We start from the raw sequence: 20,582 nt of genomic DNA on the forward strand, positions 1-20,582 counted from the left end.
CTGCTGTTCTCATTAGATCTCTTAACAACGGAAGCATGACTGGCTCGCTCTTTTCCTCACGCTCCAAATACTTTACAAGGCGGTCAGTAACCTCCTCCTCTTCGTTCGATAGCAGGTAAGCGGAAATGTTTCGGGGAAGACTTAAGTGCCTTCTGTTTCTTGGACTGTTGAGGAAACAACAGAAGTTTGAAATACGCTCTGTAAAACACATTTTGCTATGACACTTCAATGAGCAAGTTAGAGTCTATACCTCGATATTTGATCCAATAAATCTAACCGACTGTAACACAGGGGTTTCACCACTTTCCTTAGGTGCCCGGAAAACTGAATGCAAGGTAGGAGTAGGACAGGAAGTCAATTTGGCTACTCCAGAGAGATTTAATTTTGGTAATTCTCCACGAGGAGGTCCATGTTGTTGTTTTGTTTTTTCCTGGACTTTCCTAAGAGAATGCTTTTAAAATAAATAAACAAGATTCAATTTCTTTCTGAGAACATCTTAAGGAATAAAATTAAAAGAGAAAATCCAAATAATCAGAAAAAAAATAACAGCCGCCAAATACTACTACAGCTAATTCTTTTTTAAAAATTACTACTTCACTTGATGTTTCTTGCTATTTTTCGTGAAGGAACTTCTTACAAAGCTCACAGTCATGAACCCCAGAACTAAATTGGTGGAAAAAGTGGCTGCTCCTATGGAAGGAGAGTTCATGCTTTCAAGGTTAAATGCACAGCAGAAAAGAATTTATCATTTTTTTTATACTGTAATTAGTTTTTTTGAGAAAAACCTCTATTTGAGAGTTTTTCATGTAGTACTAACTTTTATCTCACCTTGCAGATACAGTGAACCCTTGAGAGTGAACATGTTGAGTGTTTTTCACATAGCTTGAATATAAACAAAGTTTTAGGTTGCCAGAATTTTTAATCAGATTTTTTTTTATTTCCAGTATCAAATATAAGTTTAGGATTTTCCCAGATGTCATCTAAATACAGGATAATTACATTAAAAAAAAATTATTTGTTCAGAATGTAGACTGAAGGCCTGAAAAGGCAAAAGCACACTCTCTGCCTCTGCTACAGCTTCATCTGTACAACTTCTTAACTCAAAGGCAAACAGCTAAAGAAGAGGGTGAAGATATTTAAAAAAACCATGGAAGCGACCCTCTCAGTAATAGCAACTGCTACAGCCACCTACTGAAGGGATTACGTGGCATCACAGCTTCTAAATTCTACCTCATGATTTTCAGGGCTTGCTGGGGGTAGAACCGCATCAGACCCAATAAAGATCAGTGTTTAGGCAGACTGAATAAAACCAAGTAATCAGCTTAAGTAAAACATTTGTTTCTAGCTAACAAGCTCAGTGTCACAAATTACTTTCTCTAAATGGGCTGACTATTCTTCCACTTAAATATTACCTGTCTTTGACTTTCCTTTGAAATTTGCCACAAACGCAGAGGTACTTGCCCTGCTGTATTTCCTAGTAACCTTAACTTTTTGTGCATGGCCAAAGCTTGTGTATCAGCTGCCCTAAAAAGTTTGGGGAAAAAGGAGAAAAAGAGAAAAACATCAGTTGTGCTTTAGGTGAAGTTTGGACTCAATGCAAAAAATTACGTTGACTGAATTGTGTTCATTGTATTGCAAGCTAAGTACTAGCACCGTAAGCAAACTTCAGTTCAGTCCACTTTAAATAATAAGCGCACAGCACTCCCCCCCCTTTTTAATTTTAGTCTTCAAGACTGAAGTGATTTGAAGTCACTTGCCAGAGTTCTTGAAAATAAGGGTGCTGTAATGCTTGATGGGCAGCAATTCTCTCATCAGGATCATATTTTATCATTGCATACAGGAGAGAGAAGCCTTTGGGAGACAAATTGTGCACAAGAGGCGGTATTCCTTTTCCTTTTTTAAAGGGGAAATCAAAACTTGCAATTCTTGACCTGTGTTAAGCAAGTTGAGAACAAACAGTTATTCATGCATATTCAGAGAGAATTACAATTCACTGAAAAAAATGATTACCTAAATCAGATGAGAATAATTTATGAGGGACAAGTAAGCAATATTTGGAAAAAAAAAAAGAAGTTTTCTTTCCTAACAACTTCTGTCATTGGCCTTAAAGACACTATGGAAATAAAAGGCCAAATAAGATTGAGACAGGCTCAGATTTCCTCTGCCCTGCCTGCGAGGATCGCGAATGCATGGCAATCTCTGGGTAGGGACGGAAGACACAGCTCTTTGGCCAGCAGTTGTCACAACAGGCTTAGATTTTTGTGGTGGTTCCCCGAGCAGAAATCGCATGCAGCTGTACGGTTACATTGTGGATATTTAAACAGTGAGATTAATAACTATGGGAGTGCATACTTACTGCCTGAACTTGTGGAGAGTTTTGTTAGCAGGAGTGCCTATAACATCATGGATTTTTGAAATTTGGTCCAGCTCATTAGATCCAGGAAAGAGAGGCTGAAAACTGCAAGGTAAGAGGTGGTATTAGCACTAGAGAAGACACAATTAAACTAGCTTAAGCGGCATAGCTGCCACTTCGGTTAAAAAACTTTCATTTATGAGGAAGATACATTTCAGAATTATTCATTTGTGGACAGTTTAATACCCAACAACAACTGAAGGACAACATGTCTATGTGAGGAGCAGATTCATACAACTGCATATTTGGATGGAGAGAGTAGTTTGGGTTATTAAACAGAAACCTGTAGTTGCCCTCTCCTCACAGGTTTGGGGTAAAATACATAAAGAGAACATCCCTCCTGGTGCAAGGCAATGGATATCGGATTGTGTTTTCTTCCAGTGGAGTGGCAGATCCCAGAAGACAATGTGTTCTCCTCATTTTAAGACAGCAGAGTCAAGCAGTCCCTCTTGTTGTGTATGCACATAGAAATACACATTTATAAGAAACATTCCATTCCTAACACACAGGTTCTTTGCAAGCAGCAATACTGGAAAGATGGTAATTTGAACGGCATTCCTGAGCTTGATCCTCAGTTAATATAAAACTTGCACAGAGTCCTTGAAAACATTGTTATCAATAGAGCAATCTGACTTAACATGTTAGGTTCACTAACATTTGTTTCTTGCACATGTTGCCTTTTTCCATGTTAGCAGAGCATTTCCTTGGGCTTATAATTTAAGAAACAGTTCAGCAGCACCACATGATTCTTGAAAGCAATACATTCAGCCCACTTTGTAGAAGGGGGGAACTTCTTTTCACTGTTTGCAAATTCAATGAAACAGCTGGCTGCATACTTCTCTGAATGTCTTTATAAAGCTTTGAGTAGAGGAAGGAGAGAAAAGAGATCTGATTGATGTTGTGCAGCTATATCAAGACAAGCAGTTGGGAGTAGCTTTTATGTGAAGTACAAAAATGTGCTGTCTCTAAATGCAAAGCTATAACTTAGGGAAGAACAACTGTGCAATCCACAAAACAATGTAATCCAGGAACCATGATTTATAAGGAACAGAAAGAGGAAGAGCAAGATTTGAAAGATAAGCACAGCTGAGTAAAAGACTAAAAATTCTTACACAATGTGGTGTAAAGCATAAAGGCTTATGCAAACGTTCAACAGCAAAAACTGCACGGCGCACTTAAAAAGAAACAAACCTGTCCATAACTTCCTTTAGCTTGGCAAGGCTGTATCTTTTTTCATTCGGTAATTTCCAATAAACATCCCTCATTTCTCTCTGAACACATCTATCAGGTCTCTGAAAATGTGCAGTGGTTGCAAAGAATGAAATTTGTTACATTAAGCTAAAATTATGAGGAAATAGCTGTAAGGTTTTTTGCCCTAAGAAAACTTAAGTTTGCAGCGTGTAATTTTCTTGCCAAACTTCAAAGCCCACCTGATTCAAATTGAAATGGAAAAACACGGCATTTTTAAAGCTTCTGGTCCCAATTTACTTTGCAAGAGAACTGCCACATTTGGGATTTTTCTGTTAACAGTTTTCTGACCGAAGTAGAACTGTTTCTACAAGTTAGCAGGCAAAGCATAAGGGTTGTCATTTAATGTGATGGTGATGGCAGCAGCTGCACTTGCCATGTGGAGGAGGAGGAAAGAAGCAAGGAAAATGTTATCACTCCTGGTTGCATATCAGAGACAGCAGTGTGGGAGGAGAATAAAGAAGAACTGCTGCTGTTGCTAGGGCACAAAGATACTGGAGAAATACTCATGGTGGTTATTTTTCCTTTTTTTTCTTGAAGACCAGTGACAAATTTTTTGAGTTATAGTTTCATCATCATTGAAAAGCTTAAAGGACTTTAATCCACGTTTTCCTGAATTCTTCCTTCATCAGAATCCGGCTTCAAAATATTCCAGGACATAAGGTCCTGGCACAAGGGTCTTAAACACACCGTAATATAAATCAAAGTAGTAAATCAGAGGGAGTGTCTTCTCTAATCTCCTCTGGTTTTGCAGAATAGTAAGTGAAAAAAAGGCAGAAACATTTTACTATCAAGTGCCTTAACAAGATTGAGGACAGTTAGCGATGCTTGTGACAGGAAACAAGCCATACTCTATTCAGAGAGGAAGCAGAGAAAACACGTTTTTACCAAACTCGAATATAAAGCCAATGGGAAAACAAAACAAAAACAAAAAAAAAACCCAAAACAACCAACAAAACAACCAACTGTTCAAAAATGTTATTTTACTTGTAAATAATATTTGTTGGTACTATCTTCTCTTGAACATCCCACTGCTTTAATACTAGCCTGCCATAGGGTGACGAGACTGCCAGACAAGACAGGATTACGGCCTCATGAACCCTGCAGACGAATCACAGAAGCAGTTTCCACAAAACCATGGAAACAAAGATCATATTGCCCATACCACGTGCTCCTTATTTGAGTTATTTACCTTTGATTGTCTTGAGTAATAATAAGCAAGACCCTCCACTGAACACTGTACCTTGTGATCTCATAGAAAACACAGCCAGCACTCCACATATCAATTTTGTAACTATAGTAGCCATTTGTAAGTAAGCATTCAGGTGCTCGGTACCAGCGTGTAGAGATATATTCTGTATGTGGCTGCTTAGAATAGATACTCCTACAAGATCCAAAATCTCCTAACTTCAGGGTATTCTGCTGCAAAAATAAAGTATTTTGACAAATTAGAAACACTGAAATATTCAAGCGAAGCCTTTCCTTAAACGTGTGAAGTAGTCATCATAAAAGAAATCACAGATTACTTTAAGAATAAAATTTCAGAAATCCCAGGGGTGGTATTACAGCAGTAAAACTGCATTTAAATAGCAAGTAGCTCCAGGCTTGAAGATACCTGTGTCCCATCATATGTGCAAATACCGTTCTGTACATCATTAAAAGAAAGAGCTAAGAGTTAATTGAAAAGCATATGGACTATTACTGAAGGGAAGACTGCTAAATGGGACACCTGGATTAAGTTATTTTCTTAGAGTTCTTGTGTTTAGCAGTGATATAATAGGTGGCTTTGGCTCCTCTTTGTAACAGCTTCTCCTGTACACTTCTAAGACTTAAAAGAAAAATTTATCTCCAGAAAATAACATTTCATAAACTTAAATTTTAAAATCCTTGCTTTTCAGACGTTAGCAAAATAACATTCTGCAACTGTCAGGAGAACAGACTTCAGTGAAGAAATCTTCTGAAAGCTAATACCTTCTGCTCTCTTTTGTATGAATAACTTCCACTAAACATAGGACCTGAATGTAGAAAGAAAGGGCTGCAGAACTGATCCCTATCACTTATTTCTAGGTTAACACAGAATGGGAAATATAAATTAATAGAGGATAAAGAACGGGTTTTTAGATTGGAACACATGCAGGCTGTAATGCATCTGATTCATTTCAGGTTTTAGCCAATAACAAACTTGCTTGTTCATTCCTCTACATCAGGAATACGGTATTATAAGTAACTGTCTATATATTTTTTTTTAAATGTACTTTTATTTATGAAGAAGCATTACCTTCTCAGAGTAAAGAGAAAAATACTGATATACTTCACTTTCAGTTAAATATTCTCACAAAAAATTAATTACCTTTATTAATATGTTTTCTGGTTTCACATCTCTGTGAAATATCCCATTTCTGTACCAATATAAACACACCAGAGAGAAGAGTTCAGTAAAAAGATAAACATTGTCAGTGCGTCCAGTTATTTGTAAAAAAGTACTTAAAGAAACTAACACTTTCTTTAAACTTATCAACAGCATAGTGAAAAAAATTGAATTTTGCCACCATGGTGAGACAACAGCTGCAGAGACAGGAATGGGGAAAGGGCGAGCCCAGGAAGGGGAGGCCAGGCTTCCCGCCTTTGCCCTCACCAGGGCCGCCACAGGATTGCCAGGGCCGCCACAGGATTGCCAGGGCCGCCCGCTGCCCCGGGGGCTTCCTGCAGCCGGTTCTAGGGCTCCTTTGGGAGCTGCCTGCTTGCTGCCTCCCAGGGCTCTGCTATAGGCAAAGAGGGGCCTGGGCAGTGGCCTTTTTTCTCCCTGCAGCAGTCTGCTGCCCCAGACAATTGTATGTCTCTGCTTTAGAGGTGACCCTGAAATAAATGTACGATGCATTTACTATAAAGCTTGTTGCTGAACCAGGTCTCTTACCTATGTATGTAATCAAGAGATTTGCATAACTGGTACATGTAGTTCTTAATTTTTTTTTCAGGTAATGGCTTTCTCCTTCCTAGAATTAAATTTCAAGTTGTACAAGTCCTTTTTAGTGAACAACAGAATACAAAAAAAAATTATTCTTCAGCTTCCAATAGTGCAGTGATATTACCTTTTTCAGTTATACTATTTCTGTCATTTATAGCTCGCTTTGTAATCCATTTTCCACTCAACTTCAGCCATAATTTAGATTTCAGTATGCACCAGAATAACTCAGCTAACAACTGTCATTTCAATAGTCTGTAATCTGCCTTAGCTTTTACTGCATGTTTTTCTCACAGTATGTTTCCCCAAGTTCCAACAGAACTGCAGTATTTCACTTCTAAACATCTAATTTCCTCTCTAAAGAAAGTAGCTGTCCTTAAGGTTCAAGATTCATATCAATCACCTCAAATTACTGCAATGCTTAAATGACTGTGATTCACAGTTGACTTGCAAATTAAAGGTTAACCCATGTAGTTTAGTTTGCTATTACCATTGCGCAACAGTGACAATTACAACATTTATCTATCTTTCAGAGCATTCAGTAACTACTCAGCTTTTTTTCTTTTATAGGCTCCAAAGGCCTTTTAATCTTGCTGTAATGCCTTTATGTAACACTGCAATGTCATCAACGGAGGCAGAAATGATCACATTTTTGAAAAACAAAGCAGGTACTGATCTGCCTGATGACAGTAGTATGAGTAATTGGCTGGGGAGGAGGAGGGAGATTATCAGGACACTAACTCATTGAGGCTGCAAGTCCTAGCAGCTAGCAGGACTTGGGTTCCTAAGTGATTACAGCACTCCTCCAGCCAACCACACAATCCACTGAGCCGCATTAGGTAACAACGCACTGGAAACGGAGTACCATTTACATCGGGAATTGTAGAGATAAAGAGTGTCTTCAACATCAGGGGTTTTGTCATTCATAGTAGAAAAGCTTTTATAAAATGCAGCTATTCAAGCCAACTTGGATTATTATTAGTATTTAAAAAATCAGGCCTTCATAAAAAGAAGTCACGCTCAATTGTTTTTTCATTACAGGTCACTAGTAAAATCTGGAGCAGATGCTCTTCTACTTCAGATTTATTATTAGAGAAACCTTAGTTGGAAGTAATGATGAAGCGAACCGTAAGGCGGCGGCGCATAAGGCTACAATTGTTTTCGCTTGAGGCATCTTCCCCACCACCTCTCTGAGCCATATTTTTTTCATCGCTTTAAATGACCAAACTGTTCTTGATTAAACAAAAGGCAAGACTGTTTTTCAGTTATTAAATGACTTGTGATACCACCATAAATTAATAGCATGAGTATTATGACTTTGTGTAAAGACAAATAGCCTTGTCTTGATTGAAATAACATGAATCTGTCAGCTTATTAAGGAAAAGAACAAAAGGATCAATTTTCCACATTAGTAGCATTACAGTGAACTGTTCTCCTAATTACAGAAGTGTCTCCAGACACCTTGTTAAATTACAAATTCATTTTCACTCAACCCCTGCTTCAAGTTTTTCTTCATTACAAAATTTCGTACAAACCATGCTTGCCTCTAAATTTTTCTAACTTAAAGCTTTCTTAAGTCGTTCTGAACCTACATTAAACTTAATTTTGCAAGATTCAGACTAGTCAGAAAATGACAAGCATTTGCATTACTATACACTGTAGAAATTTACAAAAGACTACAAATTATCTGTAATGTAACTACTTTTGTACGCTCTGAAAACTGTTTTGTGACAGAGCATTGCTAACGAACACAATTTAATTGTTCTACAAATTAGTAATGCACTCCTTCAAATCACAACACTGAAAATTCAAAAGGAGCTCCTTCTACTTGCCATTGTTATCTAGATATCCTCAGTCGATAAGTGTTCTGGCTCAGAACAGATTAATTTTTCAATTTAATTACGTACTTGGAATTTTTGCCATATTTATTGTTTAAAATGACTGCCACGTTACATGTCTTGACTTTGCAGTAATCCCCAAGTAGAGTTGTTTGGGGGAAAACACAAATAAAAATCTGTTTCTGCCCCACAGGAAATTGTGGTGTTGACACGTCTACTTTGAAACCCCAGAATTAATTTCTGAAAAATGCAAAACACTTGACACAAATGAAATACTTTAATACTTCAAAATATCAACATCCTTTTTTTTTTTAATTTATGATCATCTCCATAGGAATCTGTTGTTCATTTTCCCATTTTATTCTATGATTGACAAGCTCCACCCCATGTGCTACCACCTTGTACAAAGTGAAAAAAAGACATTCTGCCATGGGAAACACAGTCCAGACACAAAGCCCAGACCATAAAGAAGAACCAGCAATTTACAGAAGTTCAGGTAGACCCAGATTAATGTTTAGATAACCCCTAACTGCAGCATTTCAGATTACAATTGAACACAGATTTCATTTTGAACAGATTTACCATGCCATAAAAAAGGAGGTTTTTAAAACTAAGTGGCAGGAAAACAATATTCTTATGGAAAACTTGAATTTGATAAAAACTGTATTTTAAAATTAAAAAAAAAAAACATAGCAGAACATACTGAAACTATTAGACTAATTTCCATCTGTATACAATACTTAATATAGCAGGCTTTTTCACATGAGAAGAATGAGAGAAACACTGAGAAATGTAACCAAATGAAAGCAAATACTCGGAGGTAAAAAAAAGGCAGTTAAAGAACAAACCTAAACATTCTGATTTTTCATAGCTGAAGTACAGCATCCTTCCTGGAAGGAGAAGATGCAAGATTGTTTTTAATGCACTGGACTAACTTACTATCCAATGAGGACCCCTTCCTATATGCTATTACTCTGACTTTACAACTTAACAAATTTATCCTGGAAAAAGAAAATGTCGTATTAAAACCAGCAAATATTCACATCTCCTTCAGTGATCAGTAAACAACTGTATTTTAACCTCAAATTGTTATCTAGTCAGGAATGGGGTTACGCCTTTTGTTAGAGATCTGAATACTCAGTGTCACTAACACAATGTTTGGGAGCAAGCCTTTTATCTGGTCTATTACACTGAATGACAGTTGCAGGCTCAGTTATTTGAATGAATCTCCCAACTGTTAAGACATTACAAATTTTTAATTAATCAGAAAAAAATCCTCTTTTAATATTGAATTATAAGTAAGTGCCCCTTCATTTGCTGCATCCAGCTCCTTTGGTGTCTGTATGGGATCTAGGTTTAAATCAGCTTTTGTTCTGAACTTTTTTGTAGGAACTCTTCCTTAAGCTTTATGGTCTCCCATCTGCTTCAACAAATAGCTCCAGAATTTTTAAATATAGGAGGTTTCAGGGAACAATGTTATTTTATAGAGAAAACTTGGTAAAAGGCATTTTTACTAGATATAAAAACTGAAAATCATTAGTCATTGATTCAGTAGTTTTTGAAACAAATGGGAATAATTTTCTTGTTATATCGTCACAGTCCTGACCTAACAAAGAACCTACTTAAGTTGTACTTTTTGTTACATAAAGCAATTATTTTGTGTTTTGCAGTCAAGGTTGTTTCCCTGTCTTCATGTAAAGTTTGACTGTAGAAATAGATGGCCATTGACCTGACTCATGAGAAACCTTCTGCATGCATCCATGCCTTAAACAAGTGGGTATATTGCACCGGAAAGAAAGAGTAAAGCAGTACGGCACAAAATTTCCCTATGAATTTTAGAATACATAATGGCAAACAACCAAGTGAAAAATAATTAATTCCACTTTATGATCTACGCAAGAAGGGTTTGTATGTTTCTTAAGCATATGCTACATACCTTTTATCAGCTCATAAATATTCATGTCCATAAGTTCACATATCAGTGAAAGGGAGCCAGCTTTTTTATCACTGAAGAAACAAATAAGGAGACTTTAAGCTAGAAATGTTGATTTGTACACAGCATAGAAAAAAGTACTTAGTTTAACCAATATTAAAATGGACATTATCATTTTTAATTGATACTTTCTCATAGAAGTTTTTCAACTTCGGGTCTGAGGTATCATAGTTTTTTACTTTATAGTATCCAAAGTGTCCATTGCAAAAGTTAACTGATTTACTCCATGAAGTTATTTGAAGGCGTGCTTTCTGAGCATATCACACTGTTCAGTATCAAGAAATTTCCAGTAAATTAATTGATATAATCTTACAATAAAAGATACGAAAGCCATTACACCATATATGAAAATACTTTCTAATTAGGTCACCAGTAGTATTCTATTGCATGGAAATGAGTATCTGACTGGAATCTGTGTTTTGCTGACAACAGCAGTTTTATCACAATATGATAATATATCTGACACTTTATTTTCCATTTCACTGCCCTGCAGAGGCAGACATCTTTAGGTCTTCGGTTTTTCTTTTATAAGATAATTGCATTAAAGTACATCCCTTCTGCAATGTTCCATTAACCCAGACAGCAAAAGGTTGAGGGTACAGTCTGCAATTCAGTTTGCAGACAGACTGTGAAAGAGCTAAGCGAGCTGGCTGGCCATCTGGATTACACTTTGTTAACAACACGGCAGCTGAAGCTGAGAATTCCAGAAAGCTAAGCTGCTGACACGATTACTGGCTTTCCATATATTTGTAGAAAACGGGCCTGTCAATAACAGTATAGTACCAGGGCCTTGAGCAGAGGAATAAGACAGGCTGAAGAGCAAGAAAAAATATTTTAGAGCAGTCAACAAGTTTTGTGTCAAGTATTTGAATAATGAAGTATATGTCTGCTCTTACACAGTGATGAAGTGTAACGCACAGTAATGGAGTAAATGCTGTCATAAAACCTGATCTCTTTGTGAGACAGCACATGTCCCCAGAGGACACTTAAGTGCCTAATGAGGCTAAGGAATCCAACTTCATCACTGATTGATCTCTTTCCAAATTCAGAGCTCAGCTGCTGCCTAATTCAGAGGTCTAAGCTTCTATTATTTCCAAAGGGGTGTCTGTAAAGTTGCCTACGAAATGATACTGCCCGATAGTTTGCTTGGATCCCTAGTTCAAACTGACAAGTCAAACCAAGATCCTTGAAGTACCAGAGCCTATTCCAGCAGATAAGCTCTGAGTGGGCCTTACCAAAATACTGTCTCCAGCAGACATGACGTTGTGCAGTTAAAGCACTCACTGGGTAGGGGACATGGGTTGAAATCCCCAACAAGTATTACATATTATGATATGAAGTTTAGCTATGGTTAAAACATGTATCTAGTCTGTAATTTTAATACTGAGGTTGGAATATTTTTGGTCTGCTGCAAAAGAGCCAGAGAAAGTGAGAGCTCCATCAGATTTTCTTAACAAAAAAAGGCATGAAGACTTCAGAATTTGACAAATTCGTTGTTTTTTTCTTTCTGTTGGAATAAAAAGCTGGTTAAGTGCCTCTAGACCCAAAAGTTACTGAATATAGTTCAAATAAAGGAATAAGGAAGAAAGAAATGAATGTACCATACTTACAAAACAACTTCATGTAACATAAGGATATTAGGATGCGGACTCAGCCTCCTTAGCGCTTGTATTTCTCTCAGATTATTCACTTGTTCCATACTAAAGTTGAATTAAAAAGAAAAGAGGAAGACTGACTTGCAATCAGGGACTGGATTAGAATTGTCTTTCTTCCCTGCCACGATATCGTCTACTCCACTTTAGTCTGTAATTGAACTTTCAAACGCAGGACCTGATAAATTGTTTGCCTGCTTTGTTTCTTTATAGAGCAAATCAGTAATCAGGAGAATGGCTTTATTCCTTTGTGCAGTCTGGAGTAGCTGGACTTACCAAACAAGACAAGTAGTAACGTATTGTGCTCCAGACATCAGTTACCATGCCAAGGAGCTATCTGGGAGGAATTTCGTGTTGCATAATAGCATGTATGATACTGCTTATTCTGTGCTGGTGTAGCATACATTCCAACTACTGCTCAGCATGATGCTGAAAGTGACAATCTAGCCTTGCAAAATTTAACATTTAAAATTAAATTTTGATGGTAACCTCTTACATGAAAAATAGACACTATTCAACTATTGTTTAATTATTATGTTTCCCTCCTAGACTTTAATAAACAACAAAACTACATGCTACAGAAACTCTGGGGAGGAAGAAGGAAACAACTTGCTTTGCACACTATTTAATGGATCAGAACAGGACACATACACCTTTTCACAGTCTGACTTAAAGCTAAACACCAAAACAATATTTTCCAATTTGAAACTAGGGGAAATACCTTGTACAGGCAGGTTCTGTTTAAAACACTGTTATCTGTTGCTAGAAGACTGCATTTCATCAAAAGAATTTGTCAATTTATCAAAGGGTTAAAGGGCTAAAAGATGTTTTAAACATGCTACATGAAAAAGAGTCTGCTTATTATGCCCTACCACTGAACTGTATACCATCTGCCCTTGATGTAGCTAAGCAGTTAGTTTAAATACTCTTCTGATTATAAATTGGACAATTTGGTCAGTTGTAGGCAATGTATAAATGGACCAACAGTTCTCTAACAACACAAAGGAGAATCAGAAGCCACATTACTTGAAGATGCTTGAGTTCTCTTTTTTTTTTAACTTACAGTAATTTTTTCAGAGCTCCACTTTTCCTTACTCTCTGAAGCTCTGAGTTACATTGTGAAATCTCACCTAAGAGCAAAATGTCCCATTTTACTTCATATGTACAAATGTGTCACTCCCACTGATTTCACTAGGAAATTAATACATTTAACTGAGAATACAAAATCAGTGACCCAAAAGGCACTGTTTGGCACTTACATATTTGGAGGAGAATGTCAAGTCTATGTCTACTTCCACACAGCCCTCTCCTCTATTTACCTAACTGATAAAAAGCACCTGTTTTGTGACCAAATAGCATCTTGCTGATGGATGTAATTAAAAATAAATGCAAATACGAAGCAGAACTAATGCTATACATGGACTAAGGATAAATACAGTGTTTTTCACTTGCATTAAAACAGTATTTAAAGTAAGACTGAAAAATGTATTGTCCAGAGGGAGGACATTTCCTCCTCTTATTTATGGCAAAAAGAAAAACAGCACAAGTATATTCAGTGCATTTGGAAAAGCAGAAATCAACTATTTAGTCCTCATTCTTCTTGCTTCACCCTCGACCCAGTGGCCAGGCAGCGCGTAGTGCAGTGGATGACATCAATTAGAGTACTCAAGGAAACAACCCCAATGCCAAATGGGAAGGCCCTGCATAATCAGCAGCAGAGTTCCCTTTCTGTACCACATGCAAACCTTTTTAATACATGTGTATTCAGAAAACTTCACCTAATCTTAATTTCACATTTCCCCACCAAATTTAAATAAGATTTTCTGTAGATCTATGATTAATTATGCATACCTTTCAAAATGTTGCTTCATGTGTTTACATGCATAGTATTTTCCATCCCTAAGACTCAGTGTCTTCAGAACATCAGAAAATGTTCCCTCTCCTATCTTACCAACTGGTTTATATTCTAAAAAGAAAAATACATTGTTTCAGTATGCTTAAAATAGAAATTGTTATGAAGACTGCATATTAACCCATACTTGATTTGTTAAATTCTAATGGAAATTTTTTTAAGTAAAAGGATTTTTTTGTTAACACACAAGTTATTTGAGAGAAAATATAATGAATAACAGCAAATGAAGTTTTGCTTCCCATATTATAGAAATCTATATTCCTGGAAGTAAAATACAGTAATTCAATCTTAGACAATAAACTGCTGCCTCCTTGCTCAGAGACACGATGCCTCTCCACACAGCACTTCATACCTTTTTCCTGCTGCAACTTATACCTCAACTTATTCTTTGCTTCTTTCACCAAAAAAAAACCCCTTTATTTACATTGTACTGGAAACATAAAATTACCTTGAAAAGCAAGTGCATCTTGTCATTGTTCCAACCTGGGTTTTTTGGTTGTTTTGGTGCTGTTTTGGGATGTTTTTTCGGTTTTTTTGTTTCTCGTTTTTTTTTTTTCCTTTTTTTTTTTAAGCAAAGCAGTTGCTGATTTTAAAGCTTTATTCCTATATTAAATTCAGATATGAGTTTTGCACTAGGCCAAAAATAATGCTTGGCTTTAATAATGAACTGCACCAAACAAAAGGATGTGAAAATCAGTCAATTCTAGTCCTGCAGAATTTTAAGAGATGAAGCAGACAACATAAGGGTTATGAAGAAAGCCTTATTTATATTAATTTCTGAGTCTTTTCCTAATTTCCTTCAAAACTGACGTTTCTTTTCTTTCCTCCTTTATTCTCTTTCAGCTTTGTGATTAACAGTTTCTTACCAATCCCACTGCCTGGTTCCCTTCACCCACTTTGTCCTCCTGTTTCCCTTTATTTTTAGCACCTACAGATTCTATCCTTGATAATTCTTCCAGTAATTTCATCTGAGCAAAAACCAATTCTGGTTAGCTTTATGCTGCTGTTGCTTTTGACATAGTCTTATTATTTAAAAAAGATCCAAACCCAGTCATTTTGAGGGAGGCAGAATAGGAAACCTCTTTTATGATATTGAACCCTTTATGGGAGTCAGAATAACTGTAGGAGTTTTAAGCTATGTCGATAGCAGTAAATTCACTGAAGTGTAGTTGTCTGTGTTAGTTACTGTGACAACAGTCCCTGGCATGGATTTGGCCTGTGACAACTACCATGCTCCTAGGCACCTTCTCAGCCTGATGCGAGGACTCCTTCTAAGGCCATTCCTCAAGCAGTTCCTGTCCTACTGCCTTGTTTTGGAAGATAAGAGAATTTACTAGCATAGATGTGGGCCATTTCACGCCAGTTGCTCTTTGTGTCCAAGAAGATTTCCAGATATGTTTAATTTACAAGTATAAATACAGCCTCACAGTGGAGAAAGCCTGCCAAGAAATTTTGCGGAGGGAAAAGTTACTTCGGCAGGGACATTCTAATGCTGTCTTCCAACTAGCAATCAATTTGTGTTGTCTTCATTTCTTTTCTCCTCCCCAACCTTCACACTTACTCCTGTTAAAAAGAAAAAAAAGGTCTTTCCTTTCCTTGTGATCCAAATGCTTATATTTTAATTGGTAGAAACCTTCCCCTTGCAAATCCCTCTTTCTCCAATACAGTAGCAGCACTTCTGTGAGAATTGTCAGTTGCTCTTCCCATTTTTATCACCTGCTGCTTATGTTTTCTGATCATTATCCATCATGCTGGATCATAAACTAACTAATTTAATGTAGACCATCTACATTTGAAAAATAGGAAAAAGCAGAGTAATTTAAAATCAATGACACCATCTAATGCACTCTATACAGACAATTTACATATAGAACTATTTTAAAAGCAGAAACGGGATTTGAAAATCATTACGGGTAAAGGAGGCAATCTCTAACAGAGACTCCAAAATAGGGAAGAGACCGTGAGACTGTTTAATTCATGTGGCTGTTATTTGATAACTGGTCAATTAGCGCTTTAAGCAATGTGATCCCTAGCCTTCGGCGTTCACTAAGCAACGTGACTGAGCAAGTAACATGCTTTATCAGCAGAAATCACACTTTGCACCATGCTCTTTACCCCCGCCTTAAGTTTTAATTTCCAATCTAGACAGCTAAATATAAGATGGAGATCATAAATGCAGAATATTTAAATCCAGCTCTTACAGAATTCCAAAGAAAAAGTGTCAATGGATTTTTTTGGTAGCAACTGATACTCTCCAATCAGTTAGATACACCCTGGCTACATTACCCGTTCATATAATGCCAGAGCCAGTCCCTGTGGCAAAAAAATACCCAAGGCAGATAGATACAAAGAATATTAGCTATTTGTTGACGTACGCTTTGATTCTAATAAATGGCAATCCCATATTTTTCTCTTCTTAAATGTAAGTAATTGATTCTCTGGCATAAAAAAGAATGCAAATTACATGATCTGAAAATAAAATCTTAATATCTATGGTATACCAGCCATAGGTGTTAATGAAGGTACTTAGGCATAGAAACACAGGGAAAGCATTACTGTACAAATTCATCGAAAATATTTTTAGATATAGAAAGAAGCCAGATAGTATATGTTTATATAATTTGGTTTTGTTTATATTTTCTTCTATACATGTATTTTGCTCCTACAAGAGAAGTCCAGGTGACAGTGGAGGGCTCAAAATAATTTGATTTTTTTTTTTATTTTAAACTGAAGAGTTCTAATAGCGTAAGAAGAGTTAATTCTTTACACGCTTTAAAACATTCTTACAGCACTAAAGACTTTTTTCATGTAAGCATGTAAGGTTTGTTATTTTGATTTTTATAATAGAGTGTTATATATACAAAATAAAAAACCCACACGTAACAAACAACTGAGGCTTTAACCCAGCACTTAAGAGAGAGCCATCCGGTAAAAAAAATGACAGCAAAGACCTGAATAATTTCAACTGATTGAATAAAGTACAGAATCAGTAATGAAAATTGCATTATTTGAAATGTCTCTTTGACGCATAAAATCAACATGTAAACTCTCAACAAAACAGGTCACTGAAGATGAGAGCTTTTCTCCTAGGGAGAAAATTAGAATGATCATGTGACAAGTTAGTTATTGCTTAATGAGAAGCTGAAAGGAACTCTGACATTGTAAGAATAATAACAAAAGTTTATATAGAATAAGAAGAAATAAAATTTAGACTTCAAATGTACTAACTATTTAATACAAATTTTGAATTTGCATCCACAAGCCAATATTTCTGGATTCTTAAAAATCCACTTCAGTACCACATAACTGATCCTTCCAAAGTGACCAGGTGGCAAAAAAAAACCCCAAAAAACAACCAAACCACAAAACAAGGAAATTCAAACACAGACTGAAAGAGAACAGTCAGGTCAAAGCCTGTCAATTTTAAGCTATGAAAGTTACTACAGCTACAAAACAAAACTAATTACTGGTTAGTTTACCCAAAGTTGGTAGTACTAAAAGAAGAAGAATGACAGAAATGTTAAAAATTTTATCAGATTTTTAACTTAAAATTTTAAGACTGCAAGCTCGGAGGATGAAATTAAACAAACAGCTTTGTAATTACACTTGCATATAACATTAAAGAATAAAGACCTAATCCCCAGTTAGCAGTTCTTTCATGGCATCCATAACAAGCTCGGTATTACCTAACCTCTTCCTTCCCTCCCCTCTGCTTCAGCACACACAGGTGTTCAGGCTTAGAATAGTTAGCAAAAAGGCAGATTAAGGTTAGGAAGAATAAGTTGTAGCAAGCTGAAGTACTCTAACACCAAAAAAGTGGCCATGAAAACGGCAGAGAGGTAATCATTCAACAGAAGGACAGTTTAATGTGCAAGAGGCTACAGGACCCAGGAAATTAAGAACGTAAATTAAAATTATGGGCAAGTGATGGAATTCAAAGACTACACCCGTATCAATGTGACTAGAGAGCACAGAAAATCAATCGTCATTTGGAGTTAAAGAATCCAATGCAAATGACAGAAAAGATAGCACTACACTAGTCAAAACAGGACACTAGGAAAGCCGAGAGCGGATATTTTGTTGCAAAGATGCCGGGATGCTGAGGAAGAAAAAGCCATGACATTTAAGTACGACATTGACGGACGTGGGAAGAGAGAAAGAAATAAAAAAAAGGAAGAAAGCAACAAGTTCAGCTTCAGCCACTGTCACAAGGCCGTGGCACATAACTATCCCATTCAGAAAGATGGCAAACGTGTAGGATGTGACACGGGGTGATTTGAAGAAGGATGCTGCGTAATGGAAGGAAAGGCTTGCAGAAGAAAGAATGAGAAAACTTCGCAATTTCTGAGAAAGTACGTAGAGAGACCAGACGACACACAGGCTGCTGCTTCACAGGAGCGGGAGAAAGATTTATCAGCACCCCGCTGAAGAGGAGGGCTGCTGTGCAGAGAGAGACCGGCGCTGGCATCTGAGGTCTCGGTAGGGAGATCCAGGAGCCGGCAAGGGGCCGCAGTGACGGCGGCCTCCAGGGACTACCAAAGCACCTACGACCACCTCAGCCCGGGCGCTCCCTGCCGGGGCCCCGGCCCCCTCGGCCGCGGTGACGGCCGGCCTCCTCAGAGGCGCCCGGGCCCACGCCACCCCTGAGGAAGGGCCCTCTGCCCGCGGCCTCCACACGCAGCCGGGCCCGCGGCTTTCCCCCGCACCCCCTTACTGTTCATCCTGCGCTCGCCTGCGGCTCTCGGGGTGAGCGACAGCGGCCGGGCCCCCTCCCGACCGCCGACCGCCTCCGGGGCCGGCCCTCAGCGCGCCATGTTGTGTTCCCGTCACCCCGGCAACCGCGCAGGCTCCGGCTCCCCGCCCCGCCGGGCCACGCAGCCGCACTGCAGCCGCCCGGCCGGCGGGGAGCGCGCTGGCTGGGGCGCGGCGGGCACGGCGCCGGGGCGGCCGCCTCAATTGCCCCGCCTCCGCTCGCCAGGCGGGAGCGGCGGGGGGGAGGCCGGGTGCCCCGTCCCTTTCGGCCACCGAGCGTGTGGCGGCCTGGCGCCTTCGCCCCGCCGCTTCGTACCTGGTTCGTGTGGAGGGGCTCTCCTCGGCGCGCTCCGCCGGCCCGGGGGCGGTGAGCCCTGCGTTGGTGAGGGGCCGGCGTGCGCAGCCCTCGGCCCGGGCCGGCGAGCGAGCGCGCCCTGAGAGCGGCGGCGGCGGCGGCCCTGGCCGGTGCCGGCGCGGGCGCTGGGTCCCGGCAGCGCTCGGGCGAGCTGGGGTTGATCCCTGGGGATCTCCTGGTCCCTAGCGGTTCCCCGCGGCCGCTGCAGCTCTGCGCTGCGCTCTGGCTGGCCGAGGCGAGCGCGGTGCGCGCCCCCAGTTCCAGCCCGTACCGGCGGTAAGGGAGAGGCAGGGGCTGGCCGGCGGCCCCGCGCCCTGTTCACCTCGTTCCCCTCGCCGGTGTCCCCAAAACCGGCACTTGGGAGAGGTGTGCGCGCCCTCCCTGCTGGCGTTTGCCTTTTGCTAAACGGACGTAATGGCTTTTAACGTAGGCTTCGAAGCTGAGAAGAAAAGGTGTCTTTTACATGTTGCGTATGTAGTAAAAAGCAAAATACTAGGAAAAGGTGAATCATTTGTCCGTGCAAACTAAGAGCCTGACAGTGCAGTAAACAGCCCAGAAGAGTAAATGCTTTAAAATAAATGCCCGAAATAAGTATCTTGTTTGATTAAATGAAACTGGAATCATACCCTAGGAAACCTGGGGAAGTAGCAGCCTCTTGACCGAGAGGTGAAGTCACCCCGTGAACGTGCCCTCACTACGGGCGAGGCCGGGCGGTTTCTGGCCGAGCGGACGGGCGAAGCGCCTGCTCCCACCCGCGCGGGCCCGGCGCGGGCGCCCCCGGGGGCGTGGGGGGGCTCCGCTCCGGCCGGCGCCCCTCCGCACCGCTGCCGTTAGTTACCCCCGAGGGGAAAACACACTCCAGCCGGCCGGTTAGCTCAGTTGGTTAGAGCGTGGTGCTAATAACGCCAAGGTCGCGGGTTCGATCCCCGTACGGGCCAGTTATGTCTTCTTTTTTCCCACTCTGTTCAGTTTCTGCCAGCGACTGCCTTCCCCGCCGCCGCACCCGCGGGGAACACGCGCGGTACCCCCGCACACGGACACCGCCGCGGGGGCTCACCCAGCTCGGCTGCGGCACTGACCGCGCTCCTGCGGCGGGTGGAGGCCGGGCCGACCCCGGCAGAGCGCGGATTCCCACTTCCTCGAGGGCGGCTGCCACGCCGGGCGGCCCCAGCGCGCCCGGGTTTCCTTCCGCGCGTGTTCCCCTTCACGCATGGCACACGCTCGCTTGCCGCCTGCTCGTCCGCCTTACTCCCCGCGGGCGGGCGAAACCCCAGCGAGCAAGAACGAGAGGCGAGCGCACACCTTGCCCGCATCACCCGTGCGGCCCGCCCCGGGCCCCGCTCGCCGGGCGCGAACCCGCCCCTCCCGCCGCACCCCCCAAGCTTTTTGCCCCCGCGAGGCCGCCGTCGGTGGCGGCGGCCCCGCCCCAGGGGCGCGGCGGGCGGCTGCCGGGGGCG

General features: G+C 40.3%; 2 protein-coding genes and 1 non-coding gene across 9 annotated transcripts in view; 2 read left to right on the forward strand and 1 right to left on the reverse strand.

The window, feature by feature from the left end:
* WDR20 (WD repeat domain 20) overlaps window positions 1-105 on the forward strand; it is a 52,851-nt gene extending 52,746 nt beyond the window's left edge. Inside the window, exon 5 of the transcript XR_015702334.1 lies at window positions 17-105. The gene's annotated coding sequence lies outside the window, so the exon portion shown is untranslated. The remainder of the gene's footprint in view (window positions 1-16) is intronic.
* MOK (MOK protein kinase) lies at window positions 26-20,480 on the reverse strand. Of its 7 annotated transcripts, none has more exons than XM_087747740.1 (12): window positions 20,183-20,480; window positions 13,958-14,072; window positions 12,065-12,154; window positions 10,398-10,468; window positions 6,576-6,654; window positions 6,012-6,060; window positions 3,605-3,705; window positions 2,357-2,458; window positions 1,758-1,931; window positions 1,413-1,524; window positions 251-451; window positions 26-164 (listed from the first exon to the last, which is right to left on the reverse strand). In XM_087747740.1, the coding sequence occupies exons 1-12, from the start codon at window positions 20,436-20,438 to the stop codon at window positions 84-86; spliced, it is 1,431 nt and encodes a 476-aa protein (XP_087603866.1). In that variant the 5' UTR covers window positions 20,439-20,480; the 3' UTR covers window positions 26-83. The 7 variants fall into 7 exon arrangements, with proteins under 7 accessions (XP_087603866.1, XP_087603865.1, XP_087603870.1 ...); XM_087747739.1 differs by lacking the exon at window positions 3,605-3,705 and adding an exon at window positions 4,905-5,083; XM_087747744.1 differs by lacking the exons at window positions 3,605-3,705; window positions 20,183-20,480 and adding exons at window positions 4,905-5,083; window positions 18,751-18,871.
* On the forward strand, window positions 19,990-20,063 carry TRNAI-AAU (transfer RNA isoleucine (anticodon AAU)). The gene has a single exon. It is a non-coding gene; the product is annotated as a tRNA-Ile (tRNA).
* Window positions 20,481-20,582: the final 102 nt, after the last annotated feature.

The sequence above is a fragment of the Nipponia nippon genome, unplaced genomic scaffold (assembly GCF_047370975.1).
Source record: "Nipponia nippon isolate SJK-2023a ecotype South Korea unplaced genomic scaffold, ASM4737097v1 scaffold_11, whole genome shotgun sequence".
Classification (NCBI taxonomy): Eukaryota; Metazoa; Chordata; class Aves; order Pelecaniformes; family Threskiornithidae; genus Nipponia; species Nipponia nippon.

Bases quoted from the DNA above. Each gene is read 5' to 3' on its own strand.
- MOK (XM_087747739.1), bottom strand. From the start codon at position 20,438: ATGCGGGCAAGGTGTGCGCTCGCCTCTCGTTCTTGCTCGCTGGGGTTT. The intron at 6,655-10,397 runs GTATGTAGCATA...ATTTAATTCTAG, and splicing joins TATTTATGAGCTGATAAAAG to GAAGGAGAAAGCCATTACCT. The intron at 165-250 runs GTATAGACTCTA...TTTCCTCAACAG, and splicing joins TTATTGGATCAAATATCGAG to TCCAAGAAACAGAAGGCACT.